Source organism: Rhinichthys klamathensis, unplaced genomic scaffold (assembly GCF_029890125.1).
Source record: "Rhinichthys klamathensis goyatoka isolate OS25496 unplaced genomic scaffold, OSU_Roscu_1.1 h1tg000136l_1, whole genome shotgun sequence".
Taxonomy (NCBI): Eukaryota; Metazoa; Chordata; class Actinopteri; order Cypriniformes; family Leuciscidae; genus Rhinichthys; species Rhinichthys klamathensis.
Genome location: NW_026606671.1, coordinates 789297 through 812361, shown reverse-complemented (window position 1 = coordinate 812361; position 23065 = coordinate 789297). Strand labels below are relative to the sequence as shown.

Sequence of the window (23065 nt, the reverse complement as noted above, 5' to 3'; positions counted from 1 at the left end):
GTTAGATTTTATTTAACACTTAACATATCTTTAATCGACAGTTAATAGGAGCCCATCACACATATTTGTGAGGGCTAACTTAGGTCTTTTCCCTCAGTGCGGAAAAATGTACCTTACCCTGTCTGACTGAAAATAACATGTTGATTTTATCTCATTAACATGTTATCTGTAGTTGATGTAATATCACATAAGCCTCATTGATATCTACTCAAATATTATCTTGTTTCAAATTAGCAAAGCCAGACAGGGCTAGGTGCATGTTGCTATTGCTTGTAAACAATGATAGTGTAATGACAGTATAACTATCAGGTATCACAGCTGTAAACAACCTACCACTACCAGCATGTAGCTGTAATATTTTCATGGCAGATCATTTAAATGCCAGATGTACCTAATTCACTGCACACTCAGTGTGTGTGTGTGTATATACATATATATATATACACACACACATATACATATATTTATATTTATATATATATACATATATATACACTCACCGGCCACTTTATTAGGTACCCCATGCTAGTAACGGGTTGGACCCCCTTTTGCCTTCAGAACTGCCTCAATTCTTCGTGGCATAGATTCAACAAGGTGCTGGAAGCATTCCTCAGGGAGTTTGGTCCATATTGACATGATGGCATCACACAGTTGCCGCAGATTTGTCGGCTGCACATCCATGATGCGAATCTCCCGTTCCACCACATCCCAAAGATGCTCTATTGGGTTGAGATCTGGTGACTGTGGAGGCCATTTTAGTACAGTGAACTCATTGTCATGTTCAAGAAACCAATTTGAAATGATTAGAGCTTTGTGACATGGTGGAAGTAGCCATCAGAGGATGGGTACATGGTGGCCATAAAGGGATGGACATGGTCAGAAACAATGCTCAGGTAGGCCGTGGCATTTAAACGATGCCCAATTGGCACTAAGGGGCCTAAAGTGTGCCAGGAAAACATCCCCCACACCATTACACCACCACCACCAGCCTGCACAGTGGTAACAAGGCATGATGGTTCCATGTTCTCATTCTGTTTACGCCAAATTCTGACTCTAACATCTGAATGTCTCAACAGAAATCGAGACTCATCAGACCAGGCAACATTTTTCCAGTCTTCAACTGTTCAATTTTGGTGAGCTCTTGCAAATTGTAGCCTCTTTTTCCTATTTGTAGTGGAGATGAGTGGTACCCGGTGGAGTCTTCTGCTGTTGTAGCCCATCCGCCTCAAGGTTGTGCGTGTTGTGGCTTCACAAATGCTTTGCTGCATACCTCGGTTGTAACGAGTGGTTATTTCAGTCACTGTTGCCCTTCTATCAGCTCGAACCAGTCTGGCCATTCTCCTCTGACCTCTGGCATCAACAAGGCATTTCCGCCCACAGAACTGCCGCTCACTGAATGTTTTTTCTTTTTCGGACCATTCTCTGTAAACCCTAGAGATGGTTGTGCGTGAAAATCCCAGTAGATTAGCAGTTTCTGAAATACTCAGACCAGCCCTTCTGGCACCAACAATCATGCCACGTTCAAAGTCACTCAAATCAACTTTCTTCCCCATACTGATGCTCGGTTTGAACTGCAGGAGATTGTCTTGACCATGTCTACATGCCTAAATGCACTGAGTTGCCGCCATGTGATTGGCTGCTTAGAAATTAAGTGTTAACGAGCAGTTGGACAGGTGTACCTAATAAAGTGGCCGGTGAGTGTATATATACATACACACACACACACACACACACACACACATATATATATATATATATATGCCATATATTTGTTAATAGCAACTCTGAAGTGTCAAGTGTCTAAAGTTTGATTATCTTTTCAGGTGGAGCTGTCACTTGAGCAGCCATTTATAAGGGAGACGCAGTGCAACTGCAAAGCTGGCTTGGGACAGTGCAACCATCTCATCGGGCTGCTCTACACTCTCGCTCACTTTGCCAAGATGGGCTACACATCTGTCCCCCCAACAACGAGCAAGACATCACTGATAATCTGTTTATGTATATAGTTCTCTTTTGTTAATGTTTTTAAGTGGTTTGTTCCTAATGTAATTTCTAATGTTCTGACCTGTTCCGGTTCCTTTTCCATACTTCTAAGTACATGGTTACCTTTACAAACCTAGACTATTGTGCCTATCATTGTTTTTTGAACGGCCTGTTTTCTGATGTTCTAGTTCCTTTTCCATATACAGGCAGGCCATTTTACATTATTCCCCCGTATCAACTTCTATGTACAAAGTTACCTTTACAAACCTAGACCAGTGTGCCTATCAATGTTTTTTTTAATGTTTTCTGATATTCCGACCTGTTCTGGTTCCGGTATATTAAATTATAAAGTTATAAAGGACATCATCCATGTGTAATACAATTGTACTTTATTCTTTAGATAGATACACAGATGGATACACATCCAGTAGCTTACACACAGATACACATAAACAATCAAATCACTCACAGGTATGTAAAAGTAAAGAGCATGAGAAGTGATTATAAGGTCTGACAGGGATTGATCCTGTAACACACTGACCATGATAAGGTGCTATGGTAACAATACAAGTTCACATATTTGTGTAGATTCATAAAGAACAACAATAATGATGGTTAAGGATTTGTATAGATTCATAGAGAAAAACAATAACGATGGTTAAGGATTTGTATAGATCTACAAGCTAGCAGAAACAGAGGTAAATCGGCGTCCATTCATACGTTCAATGTCGTGGATAAAACCTTCGATCCTGTTACTGTATCCCTTAATTAACACAGCCCGGGGGATGTTGCAGTCAGTACTGGCTCACTGCTTCACATTTTGCATCGTTAATTCGGGCAGATAGGAAAGATTGGTGGTCCACACTGGAGTTTCTATTGCTAGTGCTGCTGCGTCGGAGTCAACTTCCGGGTTTGTGTACCCCTTCAAAATGGCCGCCAGGTGAATAAGGCGAATTACCATAGCACGTGAACGCACCATTGTTCTCAAGCGACTTCTGGATTGTCTTTGAAATTTGGGTAGGAACATTGTCTTGTTGAAAAATAATATTTGATCATTCCTCTTTAGATAACAACTTTTAATTTTTGGGAAGCAAGCCATTCTGCAATATTATCCTGTACTCGAAAGCAATAAATTACTTTTCAGATTGAAGTTCACCAATACCAGCAGCTAAAAAGGCTCCCCACACAACGGCAGCTCTTTCTCCATTCTGCACTATGGTAGAGATACATTTATTATTAGATGCATTTATTATTATATTTCTCAGCAGATTTTTGAAGACACCGCTCAGGAGCATCACCATACAACTCCTGTTTCATCGTGATTCTTCACTCCACACACAACTTCCCATATTCTGCCGAAAACATCATCCTGTCTTTGATGTTTTTCTCAGACAGGCAGCAATGGCATTTTAAGTAGTGCATTTGCTTAAATTTGGCTAATTTCCTGACCAATAATTTGTGGTTAAGACAATTAAAAGCTTAGTTTAGCCATTTTGGGCTTGGACCTATTTTTTGCCCAGGAGTGTATATGTTAGCAGCTAGATGTTCCCTTGGTGACATATAATTCAGCATAATTCCAGAACAACATATCATTCAACATGTTGATTTCATTTGTCAACAGATGTTTTCATTTGCAAGGCATAAAAACATGTATGAAAGATTAAAACGGCAAAGGTTTAAAATGATAAATGACAGCTCACTCAACAGGCCCAAAACACTCTGACTCTGGCCCCAATCCATCCTTATTGTTTAACCCTGCAACATCTCTATTTTTCTCTTTTATCAGAAAACTGACCTCTTCTGTTGGTTTGAAAATGGTCATTAAGATGACAGATACACGTTAAGAAGGTCAATTAAACGGGTGAAAGAAAAGAGACTGATTTTGGTCTGCTCTTGTTCTGTCTTACCTGTGAGAGCTCACTGCTGTCAACTCTTCCGCTACCATCTGCGTCAAAGCGCTTGAACATCATGTCCACCAGATGCTTCCTACTTGCCATATCCTTCTCATGGCTGCCATGGTTACCAGAGGTCAAGTACCTCTGTGCATGTAAGTCCAACATCTTGGTCTTCAATTTTTTATAATCTCCCAGACGACAGTTATCATCTGTGAAGAGTGCGAGAGAAATGGTGGTCAGATCAGTGAGGGATATGGAGATGGATTCAAGGTTCTGCAGCATTTCTAATTCATCAATACTGTGGCAATATGAAGCCCTTTTTACAAATGGTCATGTGAGGAATTCTAACAGGTCTGTCATGTAAATAAATGATGAGAATTTGAAGATTTTGTGGATCTCACAAGAAGAATCAGACGAACGTGAAGATTTCCAAATGTATTTACATGTATACATTTGGTAGGCACTTTCATCAAATGTTCATTTTTAGTGTATTCGAAGCATATGTTTTAACATTCTGCATTCCCTGGGAAACCCTCAGCCTTGGTGTTGTTAGCACACTGTTCTACAAGATACAGGAATGAAAAATGACAATAAACTCTAAATAGATGATAATAGTGATTCTGAAAGAAATGCATTCTTGACTGTAAACATTCAAAACAAAATCTCTGCTCTTTCAAAATCTGAATACAAAACAATAGTAAACAATGCAATAATTGTTTTAATGTTTTTATGCATCATATTTGATACATCAGACTCATGAAGGAACAATTATTTTCAATGAATGATTCAATGACTCTCTCATGAAGACTACCGTACCAACTGGTGTAACTATGTAACTTGCTGAAAGAGTCAATGAACAACCCCACCACTAACATACAGGCTGGAACGGTTGTTCTGAACTGTTGTTGATTTACTTTTTAACTAAACATTCAAATTATCTTTTATTTTAGGAGAATTTCCTTATTACAAGAACAGAATGCATAAATTAGAGGTAGTACATAAGATGATAAAAACAGCTAGTATAAATGTTCAAACAGCTCAATCATTATGTCCATCAATAAAATGACAAAACTCCATACTGCTGTCTCGACAATGCTAATGGGTTGCAGAAGAATCGCTCGGTGTTACGCAAACACAGCAGAGGAGGACAGACTCTGCGTATTATTCTAGCAATCGTGTTAGAGAAAGCACTGAAAAGGTGGCAAAGGGACTTAAAACAGTTGCTGGAAACAATGGCTGGGAAGTCTCGTCAAAAAGCATTTGACAATATTTGAGATGTTTTTGTCGTTATATGTAGCTCAGGTGGTGCAGTGTGGCTTCTTGTGAGAATACCAATGTTGTTTCTGGAGCATAAGAGATGGATAATGAAAGGCAGAAACAGAAATGAAAGCAAAAGAGGGAGAAAGAAAGAGGTTGAGGAAAAGCAGCTGGTTTTAAAGACTGTCAAACTAGTTTCACTGACAGATGTCAAGTCATTCACAGCTCATCTCCACATGACTGCACCACTAACTGCAATGTGTGTGTGTGTGTGATTTACTGAGATATATGAATATACGTGTCTGAGCCTGGTGTTGTGTGCATGCGTACTGATCAGCCAAAGCGTGCCACACATCACAAAATGGCCTCTACTGTGACAAGCCACCATGGCAGGAAAGCTTCCTTCCCTAGAAATGGCAGAATGAATAAAAGATAAATGGCTGTCTACCGACTACCTTGCCCAGAGGAGATGAAGGTCAGTGTCGTCAAACCTATGTGTGTGTGCACGTTTGCACACACGGCACATTAGTATTCCCATATTTTGGCTCGTGGCAAATGAGGAACTGCATGTCTTCTATCATATTCCAGATTTGCAGATGTGTGACTGGGGGAATATTTATACTGCATCATCCACCTGTGATTTGACAGCTGTAGAGTTCCAGCAATGTTGTTATTCCGTGCAGAAGGCAAAACTCTGAAATGTGTGGAAAACTGGAGGTTTCTAGAATCAGAGCTACATGAATGAGCAGCATTTCAACAGGAGCCCATCCACGTGTCCTTTGATTTTTAGTGTGGACTGAAGCTGTGAGAAAAATGCACCAAAGATGAATTTGCTATAGTGACACAACTGGTTATTGAAAAAGTAACGATTGTTTTCGAAAACAGAAACCCACAGTATTTGTTGGGGCTTTTGTTTACTTCAAAACACATTTTTTCTTTTTCTTGTGTTTTTCTTTTATTCTGTTAAATATTAATTATTTGCAACATTTATTTTATATTTACTGTAACATGATTTCAGGGCTAAAAGTCTTCAGAGTTTCAAGAGGTCCATTTATTTTCCCAGAAACAGTTTGAACAATCAAAGGTCCTAAAATAACTTACTGTACAATGCAGTCAGTATATCTGGATATGTGTATGAAATATAGGGATGCAAAACTAGTAAGCCGAGAATTATTTTCATGTTATGGCTGATAACCAATAAATGGCAGTTATTAAAATTAGAGATGCACCGATTGATCGGCTGGTGACCGGAATCGGCCGATTTTCACGTGATCGGCCATGATCGGCGACCGGCCGGTCAGTCTGACATAATCCGATTTTATGCCGCTCAAATGCACTCGGGCGCCGCATGATTAACATCGCGCAACATCAGCATCACGTGCACACGGAACGCACATATGTAGGAAACCTCGTGAATTACGGCCGTTTCACACCGCACGTTTTTTTTTGTTCGCCGTGCATGTTAATCAATGAGTGCATTCACACCGGGAGCCGGAGCAGCGCGTGAGCGTCGAGCAGCGTCGCGTGAGCAACAGTGAAGCGCGGGTTTCGGCGCCGAGTCTATTTTTGCTGCGCTCAATTAAAGTGAAAGCATACTTTTGATGGACAAAATAAATATGATTTCATCCAAAAAGTGCTCAAAATGCACAGAATTTGCATGTCTGTCTGGTGTGTGAATTTGCATGCTAGGCTATGTCAGAAAGAAAATAAAGATTAAAAAATATTTATAGAAAATTTACCCATTTAAACTTGTTTTTATTATTTCCCAATCGTTTCCCTGCACGTGCTCCACTTGTCCTGTTTAGCTTGGCTGGACATGTGTCAGATGAGAGAAGAACTGTGTGAGAAATATAACTTGCCATTGATGTACAAGTGATTGCAATAGGCCTGTGTGTGTGTGTGTGTGTGTGTGTGTGTGTGTGTGTGTGTGTGTGTGTGTGTGTGTGTGTGTGTGTGTGTGTGAGAGAGAGAGAGAGAGAGAGAAATATCTTTATACTGCATTTTATTTTATTTTTATTTGTTATTTATATATTATTTTATTGCCATTACCTGTTTTCATACAGAAGTTTAGTTTGCTAAATATAGAATTTTTTTTTAGTTGGATGTTGGATGTGAAAAGGCAATGGTTCTTCCATAACACTCCACTTTAGATGTGAATTTCCCACACCAGGAGTAATTTATATTGTTCTATTTTATAGCGATTATCTGTTCAGAAAAAAATGTTCTATGTAAAATTTTCGATTAAAGAGAAGATAGAAAATAAATATTTGTGTGTGCTGTAAAGTGGTTTGAAAAAATGAAATCGGAATCGGCTAAAATCGGTATCGGCAGGTCAAACTCAAGGAAGAATCGGAATCGGGATCGGCCTAGAAAATTGTAATCGGTGCATCTCTAGTTAAAATTGTATACTATATTGTCTAAATAATAATAAAAAAAAACTATTTTTTTTATATGAAATGTAAATATTAAAAAAACAAAAACAGAATAAATCATAAAGAATCCACAATCTCTCCAAGACTGCTGATTTAGGATACAATCACAAGTAATTATTCAGCTCCATTCTGATTTATTTGCATACCACACAAGATAAATGACTTCAAAGCAGCTTTAAAAAAGGACAGTGTTAATTGCTCAGACTGCTAGTTATGTTTTAAGAGAACATGGATGACTGGACAAACACCAAAAGTACCATTGTCATGACATTCAACATGTTTCCCGTCCTCTGTTCATGAGATTGTGCATCTTTTCATGGCATATGCCGCTTCAAATGCTCGTGGAAACATTTGTTTAACAAAAATAGGGTTAAAAGCATATTAAACAAAATAAATAATCTGTTCTGCATTAGATGCTTATATGCTTCATATTTTGGAAAGAATGCAGAAGTGCGAGCCAGCACATAAGGTATGTAGGGTGTTATACAGAAGGTGGATGAAACGTCTACACAACAGAAATAGGTTTTACTTATAGCAAGAACAAAAATCAGTTTCCAACTGATTTATCTATGCATTCTCTCTCCAACGTTCTCCCACAGAGGAGCACATTTACAAAGTTCTTCAATGACCTTCCTGTCTTTATTTGTTCAACCTTCATCCCTCAGAGAGTTTCTTATGGATGAAGGCTATTAAATATATATCCGTCCTCCAATGTACGATACAACCGAGACCTCTAGTACTACAGAAGGTCACTGATAATGGACCCATCATGCAACTGTTTCTCATCTCAGTAAACGCATGTGAGTGCCAGGTCCGGTGGTAATAGCGCTCCATCCATGTCTAACAAGAACCCAGATTCATCCTCTTGTGTGTTCCTGAATAAATGATAGTATGATGGTATTGCTCACACAGGACGTGCAGTTGATGGTTGTGACCCGTGGCCCGGCAGCGAGAAGCGTGCTACGGCTGGTTGCCCATTCTGATGGGAATTTTGGGTCAACATATTACTTCTGCTGCGATAAACAAGTTTGTGATGGGCAATTCAAGACACGTAGACAAATAAAAGTGTCAGGCTGCATGTGTCTGTGGCAAGCTGCTGTTAATTATAATTGGGGTAATAATTTAGAGGATAGAGCGCTAAGAAATGACGCCACAATATGCATTCACCTAAATATAGTAATGAACAATGATAGTTCACTCCTTAGACCACACACAATAAATCTCTAATTTAAAACTTAAATTTACTCGCCCTCATATCATTCCAACTTAGAAAACCCCTCTCCTCCTCACCCCCAAAGAGCCTAGCCTATATTCAAAGTTCGTCCTGACATTTCTAATTAAAATGGCAGTCTTTGAATTTATTTTAATTTTGTCCTTATAAATTGTATATCCTGTTTGCTACCTCAATTCAAATTCAGAAAATAAATTGGAACATAAAAAGCATTCTCAATTCAGTTTAATGTGACATCAGCACACAACCCTGCACTTCACAGTTTGCCTATGTGCCAGAGCCTCTTAAAACTGTTCAGAATATCCATATTCTTTGACAAGCATTACACGAATGCAGCATTAAGCACAAAGTCATTTAGTACAAGCCATAAAACCACTCAAGTGGCCTGCGTGATTCACTTTGAAGCAAAACTTGACACGTCCAGGCTGCCCAGAGGAATGACACAGGAAAAGCAGGTTTGATCTTTCCCCGTTTGAAATTGGTTTAGACGGCCACCTGCATTCATATCTGCATGTTTGATCCACTTCGTGTGATGTATGGGACCCTGATTCACTTTGAAAACCACACTGGTAAATCTAGCTAGATCAGATGAAATTCAGTCCTGTCAGAAGGTTTAATATGGTGGCATTAATAAAAACAGCTTGAGGGCTCGTTAACATTAACAAGCCAGTTTTGTCATTTAGATAATTCATTTAGACATAATAATAAAATGGGCATACAATAAGTTATTATTTTGGGGAAATATTACAGATAAAATATCATTACTCAGCAGCACCTTTAATGTTTTGTTTTCTTCTTGGCCTTCTTCATTGTTTCATCATTTACTCACCGTCATATCAATTAAAAGACAACTCCGGTGCAAAATCGAGATCGAGACTTTTTTCCAAGATGGCTCCTGTCTGTATGCGCTAACTGTACTGTCTGTGTAAAGTATCTTCTTATTAAACTGTCTATACACTTACAAAGTTCTCAATGCTTCGATTTGCATGTAAGGACACTCATTATGCTGCCGTGTTAGTGTGGGGCTAATTTGAGCCTTGTTAATGGTATTAACTAGCGATCTCTTTTTGCTTACTCGATGCCCAATATACTAGCGTTATAAGCTAAACTGTTTTTAGAGATAAAACTCTTTATATTCGATTATCATGAAAACAAATCTCAGGGAACGATTTAGTCTGTACCAATGTGTTATTACACCCGAGGTTCATTTTGCGCCGGAGTTGTCCTTTAAAGTCTGTAACCTTCTGTGGAACACAAAATAAAATATTTTGAAGAACTGTTTTTGTATACATTGAAAGACAATTGAGTCCAAAACAACACTGGACCCTTCCGACTTTCACTGTATGTAATAAATAAAAAAATAAAATAAAAATGAAAGTTTCAGAGAACAAATGCATGCATAAACATTTGGAAAGGCACAAGGTGGCAAAATTTTTCTGTTGAACTTAATCTCAGCCGAGTAATGATATTTTATCTGTAATATTCCCCCAAAATAATGACTTACAGCCGAGATCTTCAGCACTGCTCCAGGGGACACATGCACTGTCCAGCAAAGTTTAGCTCCAGCCCGAATCAATGTGACTAGAAAATCAAAGCATTCAACCAGTCTTTCTTGGTTGCATCAACTTATCTGTCACACTAATATTTCGTTTGCTAGCACCACAGTCTGCATCACCACAGTGAAATATTCGCTCTGTTGTATTGATGCCATATTATCATCCCAGATCGGTGCAACAGCAGTAGATCAGGGTCTCTGTGTGCTGACTTGCCTCTCTGTTCTCAAAGTACATCGCTCTACATGCTCTATACATCAAATACACACCCGGCCTCGGTCTCTGCTTCAGTCTGAGGTCACTGATTCCAGTCTTTAAGGGCACAGGGCCAGTGCCATTGCTGTCAAGTTCTGGCGCTGCAGAAATGGACGTGTGAACGCAGCGGGCTGTAAAGTCTGCTCTCTCTCTCTCTTGCGCTGCGCCTGACCACCTAACATCTCGCTGGAGAATTTCACAGGGAGCGCATTCAATAACAATCTACCTGCTGCTGGATATCCATATGAGTTGTTGCAATGACAAATTTACAACTCTCTGGCAGGCTATTATTCAGGCTCTCCCAGTGTGATGTGCGAGTGAAAACTTTGCATTTGCCTTAGTGTTTTGTCCGTTTTCTTCTTTCATTTCATTGTTTTTGTCTCTCTCTCTGCGTCTCAGTAGTGCTGCTTTATTCTACATAAAGTAAGTCATCTTCTCCAGCTGTCTACCTCCCGTTTCACCTCTAATTTGATTTCCACACTCTCTTTTCTCCTGTCACAGGTTCTTTCTATTCTGCTTTCTTACCCCTGTCCCTTTATCTCTGATTTCTCACTTTGGCAGGCACTGGTACAGCTTTGAGGAGCTCATTACTTGCCGGTAGACGCGGATGTGGCTTCTCTTCAGGCTGGAGGTGACAGTGACATTAAAACAGCTCAGGGTCTTATTATCACTCTTCTAAAACCGCAACAGAACAATCTCTCTCTCCTTCTCCCTCTGTCTTGAGCTGTGTAAGGACTATAACAATTTTTATACATTTATTTATTTTTTGAATTGGGAATGTTCTGAAAGTCAAGTAGGCTGCGCACATTGGTAAAAGTAAATTGATTATTTTGACAAATATAGTAACCGCAATAAAATAAAAATAAAAAGATATGACAAACATGTAACATCTCATTATATACATGATATATAAATAGAACTTAAATATACAAATTAAATACACTAAATGAAATATTATTAATTAAATCTAAATAAAATCAGTGACTTATTCATAAAGAGTCACTTATTTTGTTACTGAGTGAATCAGTGTTTTTGTACTTTTTAGTATTTATCATATTTAGTCAATCCTTTTCCAGTTTTTGTTTAGTCAAGTTTTAGTCGACTTTCTTTCTTCGTCAATGATGTTGCATGTTGATATAGTCACAGTTATCATTTATTTACCATGGTGTCGTCATCATCTCAACTTAGTCATGGGGAAAAAAAAGCTTGTCGACAAACATTTTCCATCATAGTTTCCGTTAATTAAATTAACACTAGAACAAACACACTTGGAAACCTTAGATTTCTATAGAAACTTTAGCAAAATTGTTTGTAATGATGCAAAAGTGAATCAGATTTTACAATGGAATTCAAGGTCATAGCACCTGCTGAGATGGGTTGAGTGGGGCATTCAACACCATATACTAAAACAGAGCTTAATTTTGAAGCATGCAATGTATGCAGGCTATATATTTATTTAATTAAATCTCAACATTGGCAGTTTTATAATGTGCAAGGCCGCATCACAGTATCAATTTTAATTTGATTGCAAAGCCCTAGACTCAAGTAATGCATACAAATACAGTCAGTTTTAGCAAGGTTGGTGGAAGCGAAACTCACAGTTTAAGTGCTGAAGGTCCCGTACACTTGGAGGAACTGACTTTGACAGATATAACGAGTGAGAGGCTGACAAGGCCATCTCGTCAAGAAGAACAATATTTTGGCAAGGCTCGGCTGAGCCGGCCACCCTGAGGGGCAGTGACAGAGAGGGACTAGATATGAGAGGCGGACGGAGAGATTTCTTAAGGCTCTGCCACTCTTTTCTTCTTTTTTGGCACTGGTATCAGACTGAGTGGTAAAGAGTTGCTGTTGGCAGTAGCTACCATTGAGGAACAGAAGAGATATAATACCTGATAACATCAGCAGAAGAGAGGATAAACAAGACAAATACAAAGAAAGACCATCTATTGAACTTAAAATGCATTTTTGACAGAAGAAGCTACAAAACGCATCCAGATCTTATAGTTCTTGCCAGCAGAAGGAAAGAAACAATCATTATGAATGATCAGGGCGACAAACCAACTGTCTTCAGTAGTATAATATTCATTTGTAGAAATATTTATGCAACTGTAAATGCTCACTTTGATATTAATTAACACTAGTAACTCTTACATTAAGATGTACAACATAGTGTTCTTAATATATATTAATCAGCAAAATTTTGAATTCTTGAGTTGGGATGTGAATTGAATTGGAAAGTAGCATGATAATTTGAATGGGAATGACAGGAAAAGAAATTCATTGAATTGCAATTCACAGAAATCCAACAGAGCATTCTGGGAAATGAAGAGTTACTCTACCCTGGTTTACAAACGTTTATGAAATATAATAAATAATATAAAATACTACTACTAATAAAAATAAAAACTATTAAAAACAGTTATCTTGAGAAATATTATTAAAATTAAATTTAAAAAATAAAATTGAATATATATATATATATATATATATATAGGCCTAACTTGTGTAGTTAGATGAAAATTTACATTCATACATTAATACTTAAATTTCTTCTAATTCAATTTAATTCTTCTAATTCTACTTTAATTTTTCCGTTCTGTTAATGACTTCAATTCTAATTCAGGGATTAAATTTCAATTTAAAAAGCATTCTCAATTAAATCCTGAAAGGCACACAACTCTGGTTCCTATGTGTGGACGTTATTAATCATATATATATACGTATATATATAATAATAATATTCATATGAACTCACACAAACCCAACCGATTATCCACGAGTATATCTCTACCAGACCCCCAGGTTGGGGGGGTGTCACACAAAATCAATATGTGGTTTATGGGGATTCTCCATTATGCGTAATGTTTTTCTATACTGTACAAACTGTATATTCTATCCCCTAAACCTATTTATCACAGAAAGCATTTGGCATTTTTGAATTTAGGTTTACGAGGACTCCATGTTTACATTGTTTACATTGTAATACCCATGTCATCATACATATTTGTGTCCTCATAAACCATAAAAGAACACACACACACGCAGACATGTGCTTCATTAATATCCACATGCATCCACGAGAAAACTGAAACAAATACGTTAAAACAGTCAGCAGTTCTCAAGCTGTCAATTTTTTTTTGATTGACGGTTCATATCTATAAGGATGCAATTCAAAACTTCAATTGTTATAGGTTGTCCTTGTTTTACCTCTAAAACTAAAGCTAATCTAAAAAAGTCACTATGTATCTCAGCATTCTTGACGATCACAGGACACCGCATTCATTTAATGTGTGTCCAAAAATGGGCTCAGCCCACTGTGGCATTGGGCCTGTGTGTAATCAGACTGCTGGTGATAAACGAAGTAATCTGCGGTATTGGCAACCCGCTCACTCATGCTTTCTTTTTGTGTTGGCTGGTTGGGAAGGACTGTCAGTCAAACTGATAGGGCTGTCCAGCAGACACTCTTCAGAGCGGCCTTATGGGAGAACCGCAACACACATCCAGGGTTTTAATCAAAATACCAGCCACTTTGCTTCTTTGTAATGTAATTGACATTGTGTGCCTAACAACAGTCTTATGTGAAATGTGAGAAGTGGCTAATAACGAGGTTGATATTAGACACAGTTGCTATATATTCACACTATCATTAAAAAGTTTGGAGTTGGCATGAAAGTAACATTGTGAATTATTATTACAATTTAAAATAATGTTTTTCTATTCAATATATTTTAAAATAGGGCTGTGAAACGATTAATCGCATCCAAAATAAAAGTTTGTGTTTACATAATATATGTGTGTGTACGGTGTATAATTATTTTCTATATATAAATACACACGCATATATTTAAAGGTCCTATATGTATTTTTTAGCGGCCTCTATCTGTGATGTTTCAGATTGCAACCAATTTTTAGAAGAGCGCTCGTGCTCTTGCGCGTGCTCGAACACAAGAGCGAGCACTCATGGTATACGGCCACACTGAGACTTTCAACACACCGGAGAAAGCATCACACAACATGCTGGAAACTCATGTAAACTCCCACTGCAACGTTACAATAATAGACAACTTTTATCAGCTTGACGTTGAACTAATGCTCCATGCTCGGACCATGATAACGTTACATTGACTGCATTTAACCGACATGTGGTGTTATCTAGCATAAGGCATTTCACTAACTATTCGTGTCTTTCACAATCAGCAATGTCAACATAGGTGAATGTATAATGATAACGAAAACGGTTAGTGAACTAGACTGAACAATTTCAGTGTAACAGTAAGATCGTAGGAAGTAACATTACTGTACTGAACGTGTCTGGAAATTATAAACAATATGATAGTAGTGGGATGAGTGACGTTAGACAGTAGATCTAGTACATAAAATAAAAGTTACATCCTAAAGCACCTACTTTTTGTTATCCTGGAACAGTCTTTTGTATTCATTTCATGTCTCATGTATGTTGTAGTTTACCATTATCATTATTTCAGCATATCTGAAAACTTGTAATTTATCACAATAAAAATAGCGGAGGTCTCTCCATAATTCAAACGCTCTGCCGATGTTGATCCGTGTTTTCGTCCTAAGTCGATCCGATTCACGTTTGGCCTGACGAGCTTCAGCAGATACGTTTTTGTTTTGTTTTGTTTTTTATATTAATGTGGAGTTTGTGTTGGAATCTGTGTTGTGGAGGCAGGTCGTTTTTTGGTGTTATCAGACTCCATGTCGTCAGCTGCAGTGCCGTCGCATAGACTGTATATAAAAAGGAGAGAGGCTCGGGAGCGTGCATGCACGTCACATCCGATGGATTTCGCGGTAAATCCGACCCGGAGACTTCACATAGAAATAGGAATACTGGCCTTCAGAGGTAATAGCAGAACCCGACAAGTGGATCATTGTAGTATGTGATTACAACCCCTTCACACACAGGCAATAAAAAAAGGATTCATTTTAGAAGAAAAGTTACATATAGCACCTTTAAGAAAAAATTGTTATTGATATATAAAATATGTATATATAATATCAATTATATATAAATATATATATATATATATATACAGTATACAGTATACATGCAAATATTTCTTAAATATATACATGCATGTGTCTGTATTTATATATATATATATATATACACAAAATAATTATACACAGTACACACACATATAAACACAAACTTTTATTTTGGATGCGATTAATCGTTTCACAGCCCTATTTTAAAATGAATTTTATATATGATATAAACGATATATATAAAAAAATAATGCACAACTGAGAAGTTTAAATACTGTACATAAATACTGTATAATATATATATATATATATATATATATATATATATATATTAAAATAACAGCACAACACATTATGAAATGTTATGTAGAACAAAGTATGTAGTTATAGTGTATACATGTATATATATATATATATACCGTGGGGAGAACAAGTATTTGATACACTGCAGATTTTGCAGGTTTTCCCACTTACAAAGCATGCAGAAGTCTGTAATTTTTATCATAGGTACTCTTCAACTGTGAGTGACGGAATCTAAAACAAAAATCGAGAAAATCACATTGCATGATTTTTAATTAATTAATTTGCATTTTATTGCATGACATAAGTATTTGATCACCTACCAACCAGTAAGAATTCCGGCTCTCACAGACCTGTTAGTTTCTCTTTAAGAAGCCCTCCTGTTCTCCTCTCATTACCTCATTAACTCATTAACTGCACCAGTTTGAACCGTTACCTGTATAAAAGACACCTGGTCCTGTCCACACACTCAATCAAACAGACTACAACCTCTCCACAATGGCCAATACCAGAGAGCTGTGTAAGGACATCGGGGATAAAATTGTAGACCTGCACAAGGGTGGAATGGGCTACAGGACAATAGGCAAGCAGCTTGGTGAGAAGGCAACAACAGTTGGCGCAATCATTAGAAAATCAAAGAAGTTCAAGATGACGGTCAATCTCCCTCGTTCTGGGGCTCCATGCAAGATCTCACATCTTGGGGCATCAATGATCATGAGGAAGGCGAGGGATCAGCCCAGAACTACACGGCAGGACCTGGTCAATGACCTGAAGTGAGCTGGGACCACAGTCTCAAAAAAAAAACCATTAGTAACACACTACGCCATCATGGATTAAAATCCTGCAGCGCACGCAAGGTCCCCCTGCTCAGGCCAGCGCATGTCCAGGCCCGTCTGAAGTTTGCCAATGACCATCTGGATGATCCAGAGGAGGAATGGGAGAAGGTCATGTGGTCTGATGAGACAAAAATAGAGCTTTTTGGTCTGAACTCCACTCACCGTATTTGGAGGAAGAAGCATGAGTACAACCCCAAGAACACCATCCCAACCGTGAAGCATGGAGGTGGAAACATCATTCTTTGGGGATGCTTTTCTGCAAAGGGGACAGGACGACTGCACCGTTTTGAGGGGAGGATGGATGGGGCCATGTATCGCGAGATCTTGGCCAACAACCTCCTTCCCTCAGAAAGAGCACTGAAGATGGGTCGTGGCTGGGTCTTCCAGCATGACAACGACCCACACAAAGCCAGGGCAACTAAGGAGTGGCTCCGTAAGAAGCATCTCAAGGTCCTGGAGTGGCCTAGCCAGTCTCCAAACCTGAACCCAATAAAAAATCTTTGGAGGGAGCTGAAAGTCGGTATTGCCCAGCAACAGCCCCGAAACCTGAGGGATCTGGAGAAGGTCAGTATGGAGGAGTGGGCCAAAATCCCTGCTGCAGTGTGTGCAAACCTGGTCAAGAACTACAGGAAACGTATGATCTCTGTAACTACAAACATAGGTTTCTGTACCAAATATTAAATACTTAGTATCAAATACTTATGTCATGCAATAAAATGCAAATGAATTACTTAAAAATTATACAATGTGATTTTCTGGATTTTTGTTTTAGATTCCATCACTCACAGTTGAAGAGTACACAGTTGAAAAATTACAGACTTCTACATGCGTTGTAAGTGGGAAAACCTGCAAAATCGGCAGTGTATATATATATATATATATATATATATATATATATATATATATATATATATATATATATACACTGCCGATTTTGCAGGTTTTCCCACTTACAACGCATGTAGAAGTCTGTAATTTTTCAACTGTGTACTCTTCATATACATATACATACACATAGGTGAAACTTGAAAAATTTGAATATCATGCAAAAGTTTATTTATTTCAGTAATTCAACTTAAAAGGTGAAACTAATATATTATATAGACTCATTACATCCAAAGTGAGATATTTCAAGCCTTTATTTGTTATAATTTTGATGATTATGGCTTACAGCTATGAAAACCCCAAATTCAAAATTAGAATATTGTGAAAAGGTTTTCATAGCTGTAAGCCATAATCATCAAAATTATAACAAATAAAGGCTTGAAATATCTCACTTTGCATGTAATGAGTCTTTATAATATATTAGTTTCACCTTTTAAGTTGAATTACTGAAAATAAATGAACTTTTGCACGATATTCAAATTTTTCGAGTTTCACCTATATAGCTATTAGCTACATACTTTGTTCTACAGAACATTGCATAATGTGTTGTGCTGTTATTTTAATTCAAGGGTCCATGTTGACCTTTCTGCAAAATAATTGCCCATACGTACAGAGTAATGAACACGTGACCATTAATGCACTCTAAAGGCTGCCAAAAAAACACGAAATAGCCGTGACAATCAAAGGGGAGCAAAAGTGTTTTATCTCAGAAGATCAAAATAACTATGTCACGTGTCACAGTGCTTGATATCACCTCATAAATATTAAAGGCTCTACAGTTTTTTGATATTCAGTTACCCGTAATGTGCTGAACAACGTTTCTTTGATGGAAAAAGGAAGGGAGTGAAACATTGAACTGCTGCCATTACAGAGTGATGGTGGAGGCCATGATATAAGAACAAAGGCAAACAGTCACCGGAAGATCTTCTACAGTCCTTCTTACAATGGCAATTTAGCTATCACAGCAAACGTAATACTGACTGACGTGACTGATAACAAAACTACAATCCCTTGCCCTTTAAAAAGAGTGTGAAAGTTTTATCTAATCTGAGCTCCTCCACTCCATATACTGTAGGAGGACAGTTTGTGATTCTATAGATAAAAAAGAATTGCTTCCCTCCCTCAAATATACATTCTCTCCTTGAACATTTCTGCACAATCTGAGAGGTTAGTGAATGCCTTCGAGCACTTAGCATAGCGTTGGAGTCAGGGAAATGAACACATGACCTCTCTCTGACTGTAACAAGTGTAACAGGAATTTACTGAATTGCAAGAAATGCAACACATTGACACAACAGAGAAACTTGAAGTGTCTAATTTGAAGACTTGGGAAGTTAATGTACAGTGCCTAATATTGGCACCCTTGGCAAATAAGAGCAAACAGGGCTGTAAAAACAAATCTGCAATGTTTATCCTTTTGATATTTCATTAAAAGAATTCACAAAATTCGACCTTTCATTGAAGTAAAACAATCGAATTTGTGTGTGTGTGTGTGTGTGTGTGTGTGTGTGTGGGGGGGGGGGGGGGTCTCATGGAATAAATGTATTTATCCAATGCATGATAGCCACAATTATTGGCACCCATTGAAATTCTTATTAGTAAAATATCTCTGAAGTATATTCCCATTCATATGCACGTTTTTTTTTTTTAGCACACCAGGGTGACTAGGAGCATGAAATTGTCAAGCCAGGAATATAAATAGGAGGAAACACATAGGCCAAATTCCCTTAATCATTCATCACAATGAGTAAAACCAAAGAATATAGTTCTACCAGAAAGACTCGGGAGAATAATACTGTAACAATGAACCATTTATTAACAGCCCAGCAAGCAATATTATGATATAAAGTTCTTTGGCGCAGGCCCCGTCCGTAGCTCGCAATCTAAGGGTCTGGACTCTGCATTTCCTGCCTGAAGACGAAGGCAGGGGCGCAGCCGACCCCCTGTGAGGTACGGGAAGGGACCATCCTGGTGGTGGTGGGGAGGATGGAGGCGAAGGGACCATCCTGGTGGTGGTGGGGAGGATGGAGGGGAAAGGACCATCCTGGTGGTGGTGGGGAGGATGGAGGAGAAGGGACCATCTTGGTGGTGGTGGGGAGGATGGAGGGGAAGGGACCATCTTGGTGGTGGTGGGGAGGATGGAGGCGAAGGGACCATCCTGGTGGTGGTGGGGAGGATGGAAGAGAAGGGACCATCTTGGTGGTGGTGGGGAGGATGGAGGGGAAGGGACCATCCTGGTGGTGGTGGGGAGGATGGAGGAGAAGGGACCATCTTGGTGGTGGTGGGGAGGATGGAGGGGAAGGGACCATCTTGGTGGTGGTGGGGAGGATGGAGGCGAAGGGACCATCCTGGTGGTGGTGGGGAGGATGGAGGGGAAGGGACCATCCTGGTGGTGGTGGGGAGGATGGAGGAGAAGGGACCATCTTGGTGGTGGTGGGGAGGATGGAGGGGAAGGGACCATCCTGGTGGTGGTGGGGAGGATGGAGGAGAAGGGACCATCTTGGTGGTGGTGGGGAGGATGGAGGGGAAGGGACCATCTTGGTGGTGGTGGGGAGGATGGAGGCGAAGGGACCATCCTGGTGGTGGTGGGGAGGACGGAAGAGAAGGGACCATCCTGGTGGTGGTGGGGAGGATGGAGGCGAAGGGACCATCCTGGTGGTGGTGGTGGGGAGGATGGAGGCGAAGGGACCATCCTGGTGGTGGTGGTGGGGAGGATGGAGGGGAAGGGACCATCTTGGTGGTGGTGGGGAGGATGGAGGGGAATGGAAGCGTCAGCATCTGCGAACTCAGACATGTGTAAGTACAATCTTTTATACTACAAGTATTAGAACACGATTGGATAGATGAGAAGGTAATGAGTGATGTAACAATTGAGTCTTCCCAGCAGAACTTATGCTAAAGCTTTCATTTCTGATGTGCAGCAAAACAGAAAGTGACTGTAAGAAAATAGCTTAAGCATCGAAAGTAATTCCAATCAACTAAAGATGTTACAAATCTGCATGGAAGAGGACATGTCTATATCTATATAAGGATCACAGCTGGAGAATTGCAGTCTTAGGGTCAGAAAGCCATTTTATTTTAATCAAACAGCACCTACATCACCACCAGTTGTTTGGGAGGGTTTAAAGAAATATCCTCCTCTCAAACTCTAGCATATTTAGTTGTCAAACACGACTGGAACTTCAAACAGGACCTGGTTCTATGGTCAGATGAAACAAAACAAAAAAAGCTTTTTGGCAGCAAACCCACCAGATGGGTTTGGTGCTAACAGGGATAAAAAGTACCCCGTGCCCACGGTTAAATATACTGCTGGATCTTTAATGTTGTGGGCCTATTTTTTTGCTGGAGGCCCTAGCCAGTATAATGCGCATGCACAGACCGGGTGCCAGAATACAGTTCTCTTTCGAGCTTGAACGAACAATAACACACACACACAATTATGCCAAAATGTCGTATGTCGATTATCTTCATAAGATAAGAGCAGTCTTATGATGGACGAAAAGAGTTGTGCTTGTGAGAGAATGAGGCGCGTGAGAGATCCGCGTCTCGGCAACGGCTGCTCTTAAAGGGCCAGCAGCGAATAAAGCGTTCCGTCAGTAAAGTTAATCAAAGAACAAAGGGAACAGAAAATTACTCACTGCTCTTGACTAAAGAAGTTTTGTAGGTTTAATAAGGATTAGTCTATATATATAAATTATAATTCATGCATCGCAGACTGTTTGATAACTTTATTCAATTTCTGTATATAAATCTGTATATAAATCCTCAATCCTACCTGTTAAGACAGGAAGGGCACAGGTAAATATGGCATTTATTATGGGTTTATGTGAGGATTGTTTGAAGTTCACTTAATTTAAAAGCTGTTATTTATTTTTTAAGCCTAATAAATATTTTAAAAGTTGATAGCTTTCAATTGTATTGATGGAATCACTGTAATGTTGGATGGCTATAATAAACGTTTAAAATGTGGGGGGTGTCGTAATTTTTATCCAGACATCAATGGTTTATTGATCATTATAGGTGTTATCAATCATTTAGTTGTTGTTGCTAGTTTGAGTTGAGAAATACACATTAATACACAGAATGATCACTAATCTGTGTGTGCATTTTACTTTAGAACCAAGCAAGTTGACTCATGAAACCATTTGTTTATTATATCGCTATCGCATATCGCAATCGCAATATTGACCTCATTAATCGCAATATGACATTTTCCTCAAATCGTGCAGCCCTAATATTAATAATAAAAAATCAAAACTTGACCGCTTCTGCTAGAAATTTTATAATGGGCCATGGTTGGATCTTCCATCAGGACAATGATCCAAAACTAAAATCAAAATCAACACAAAAATGTGTCACTGAGCACAAAATGAAGCTTCTGCTATGGCCGCCCCAGTTCCCTGATCTGAACCCTGTAGAAAATGAGTGGGGTGAACTGAAGAGAAGAGAAGCACCACTTACATGGAGCTGGGAATCTGAAGGATCTGGAGAGATTGAAGGAATGGTCTCTGCTCTCTTGTCAGGCATTATAGATAAAGATTAAGAGCCGTTAACTTGGGAAAAGAACGTTGCAATAATTGGGTGCCAATAATTGTGGCCAATGTGAACTAGAGAAAAACATTTATTTCATAATGGGACCCCCACACACACACACATATTCAATTGTTTTACTTCAATGAAAGGCATGTATTGAATTTTTTTAATGAAATATCAAAAGGATAAACAATGCAGATTTATTTTCACAGCTGCCTTTGCTCATATTTACCAAGAGTGCCAATATTAGTGGAGGGAACTGTATTAAACATAATATAATACATTTAGTTAATTATTAATGAATTAATTATATGCATGTTCATTCAACTTAAAAATCATTCATTCCAAATTCAAATGTTTCTTCTTTGCAACCTCGAATCAAATTCTGGAAGTGATTAAGAATTTAAAACGTATTCCCAATTAAATTCTGCATAATGCTCTACCCTTAGAACAATTCTGGATTTATAGGTTTTGCACAGAGAGCATTGAAACTTAAAAGTGAGATTATTATAGAATAAAAGACATCTTAACAAGTCAAGCTCACAATAATCCCCAGACAAATCTCCAGAGGTTTCTTCATCTGACAGTCATGTGTAACACTCAGAACATTCATCTTTTCCACTGATAAGCTAGCAGGGTGTTAGGACATTCAAGCTAGGCAGAAGCAATTGTCCTCCCCAAGCTTATTTCGCTGTTTTGCTAAGATTGATGACAGCAGCCGTCGGGTTCTAGACGAAAAGATCCATGAGACAATTCCGAACCTCAATTCCCCATATGACAGCAATTCAACACAAAATGGGCCATTGACTTTTTTTCCTTTAAGCAGTCCAATTCAACCAAACATCACCATGGCTAAATGCACAGAATTCATCTTCATTCCAGCGCAATAAGAGAGGTG

General features: G+C 38.7%; 1 protein-coding gene across 2 annotated transcripts in view; it reads right to left on the bottom strand.

The window, feature by feature from the left end:
• Positions 1 to 23065, bottom strand: part of fstl5 (follistatin-like 5) — a 141763-nt gene that overhangs the window by 65603 nt on the left and 53095 nt on the right. For both annotated transcript variants that reach the window (XM_056257240.1, XM_056257241.1), the window contains exon 5: positions 3891 to 4087. In XM_056257240.1, coding sequence (XP_056113215.1) covers positions 3891 to 4087 — 197 coding nt within the window. The remainder of the gene's footprint in view (positions 1 to 3890; positions 4088 to 23065) is intronic.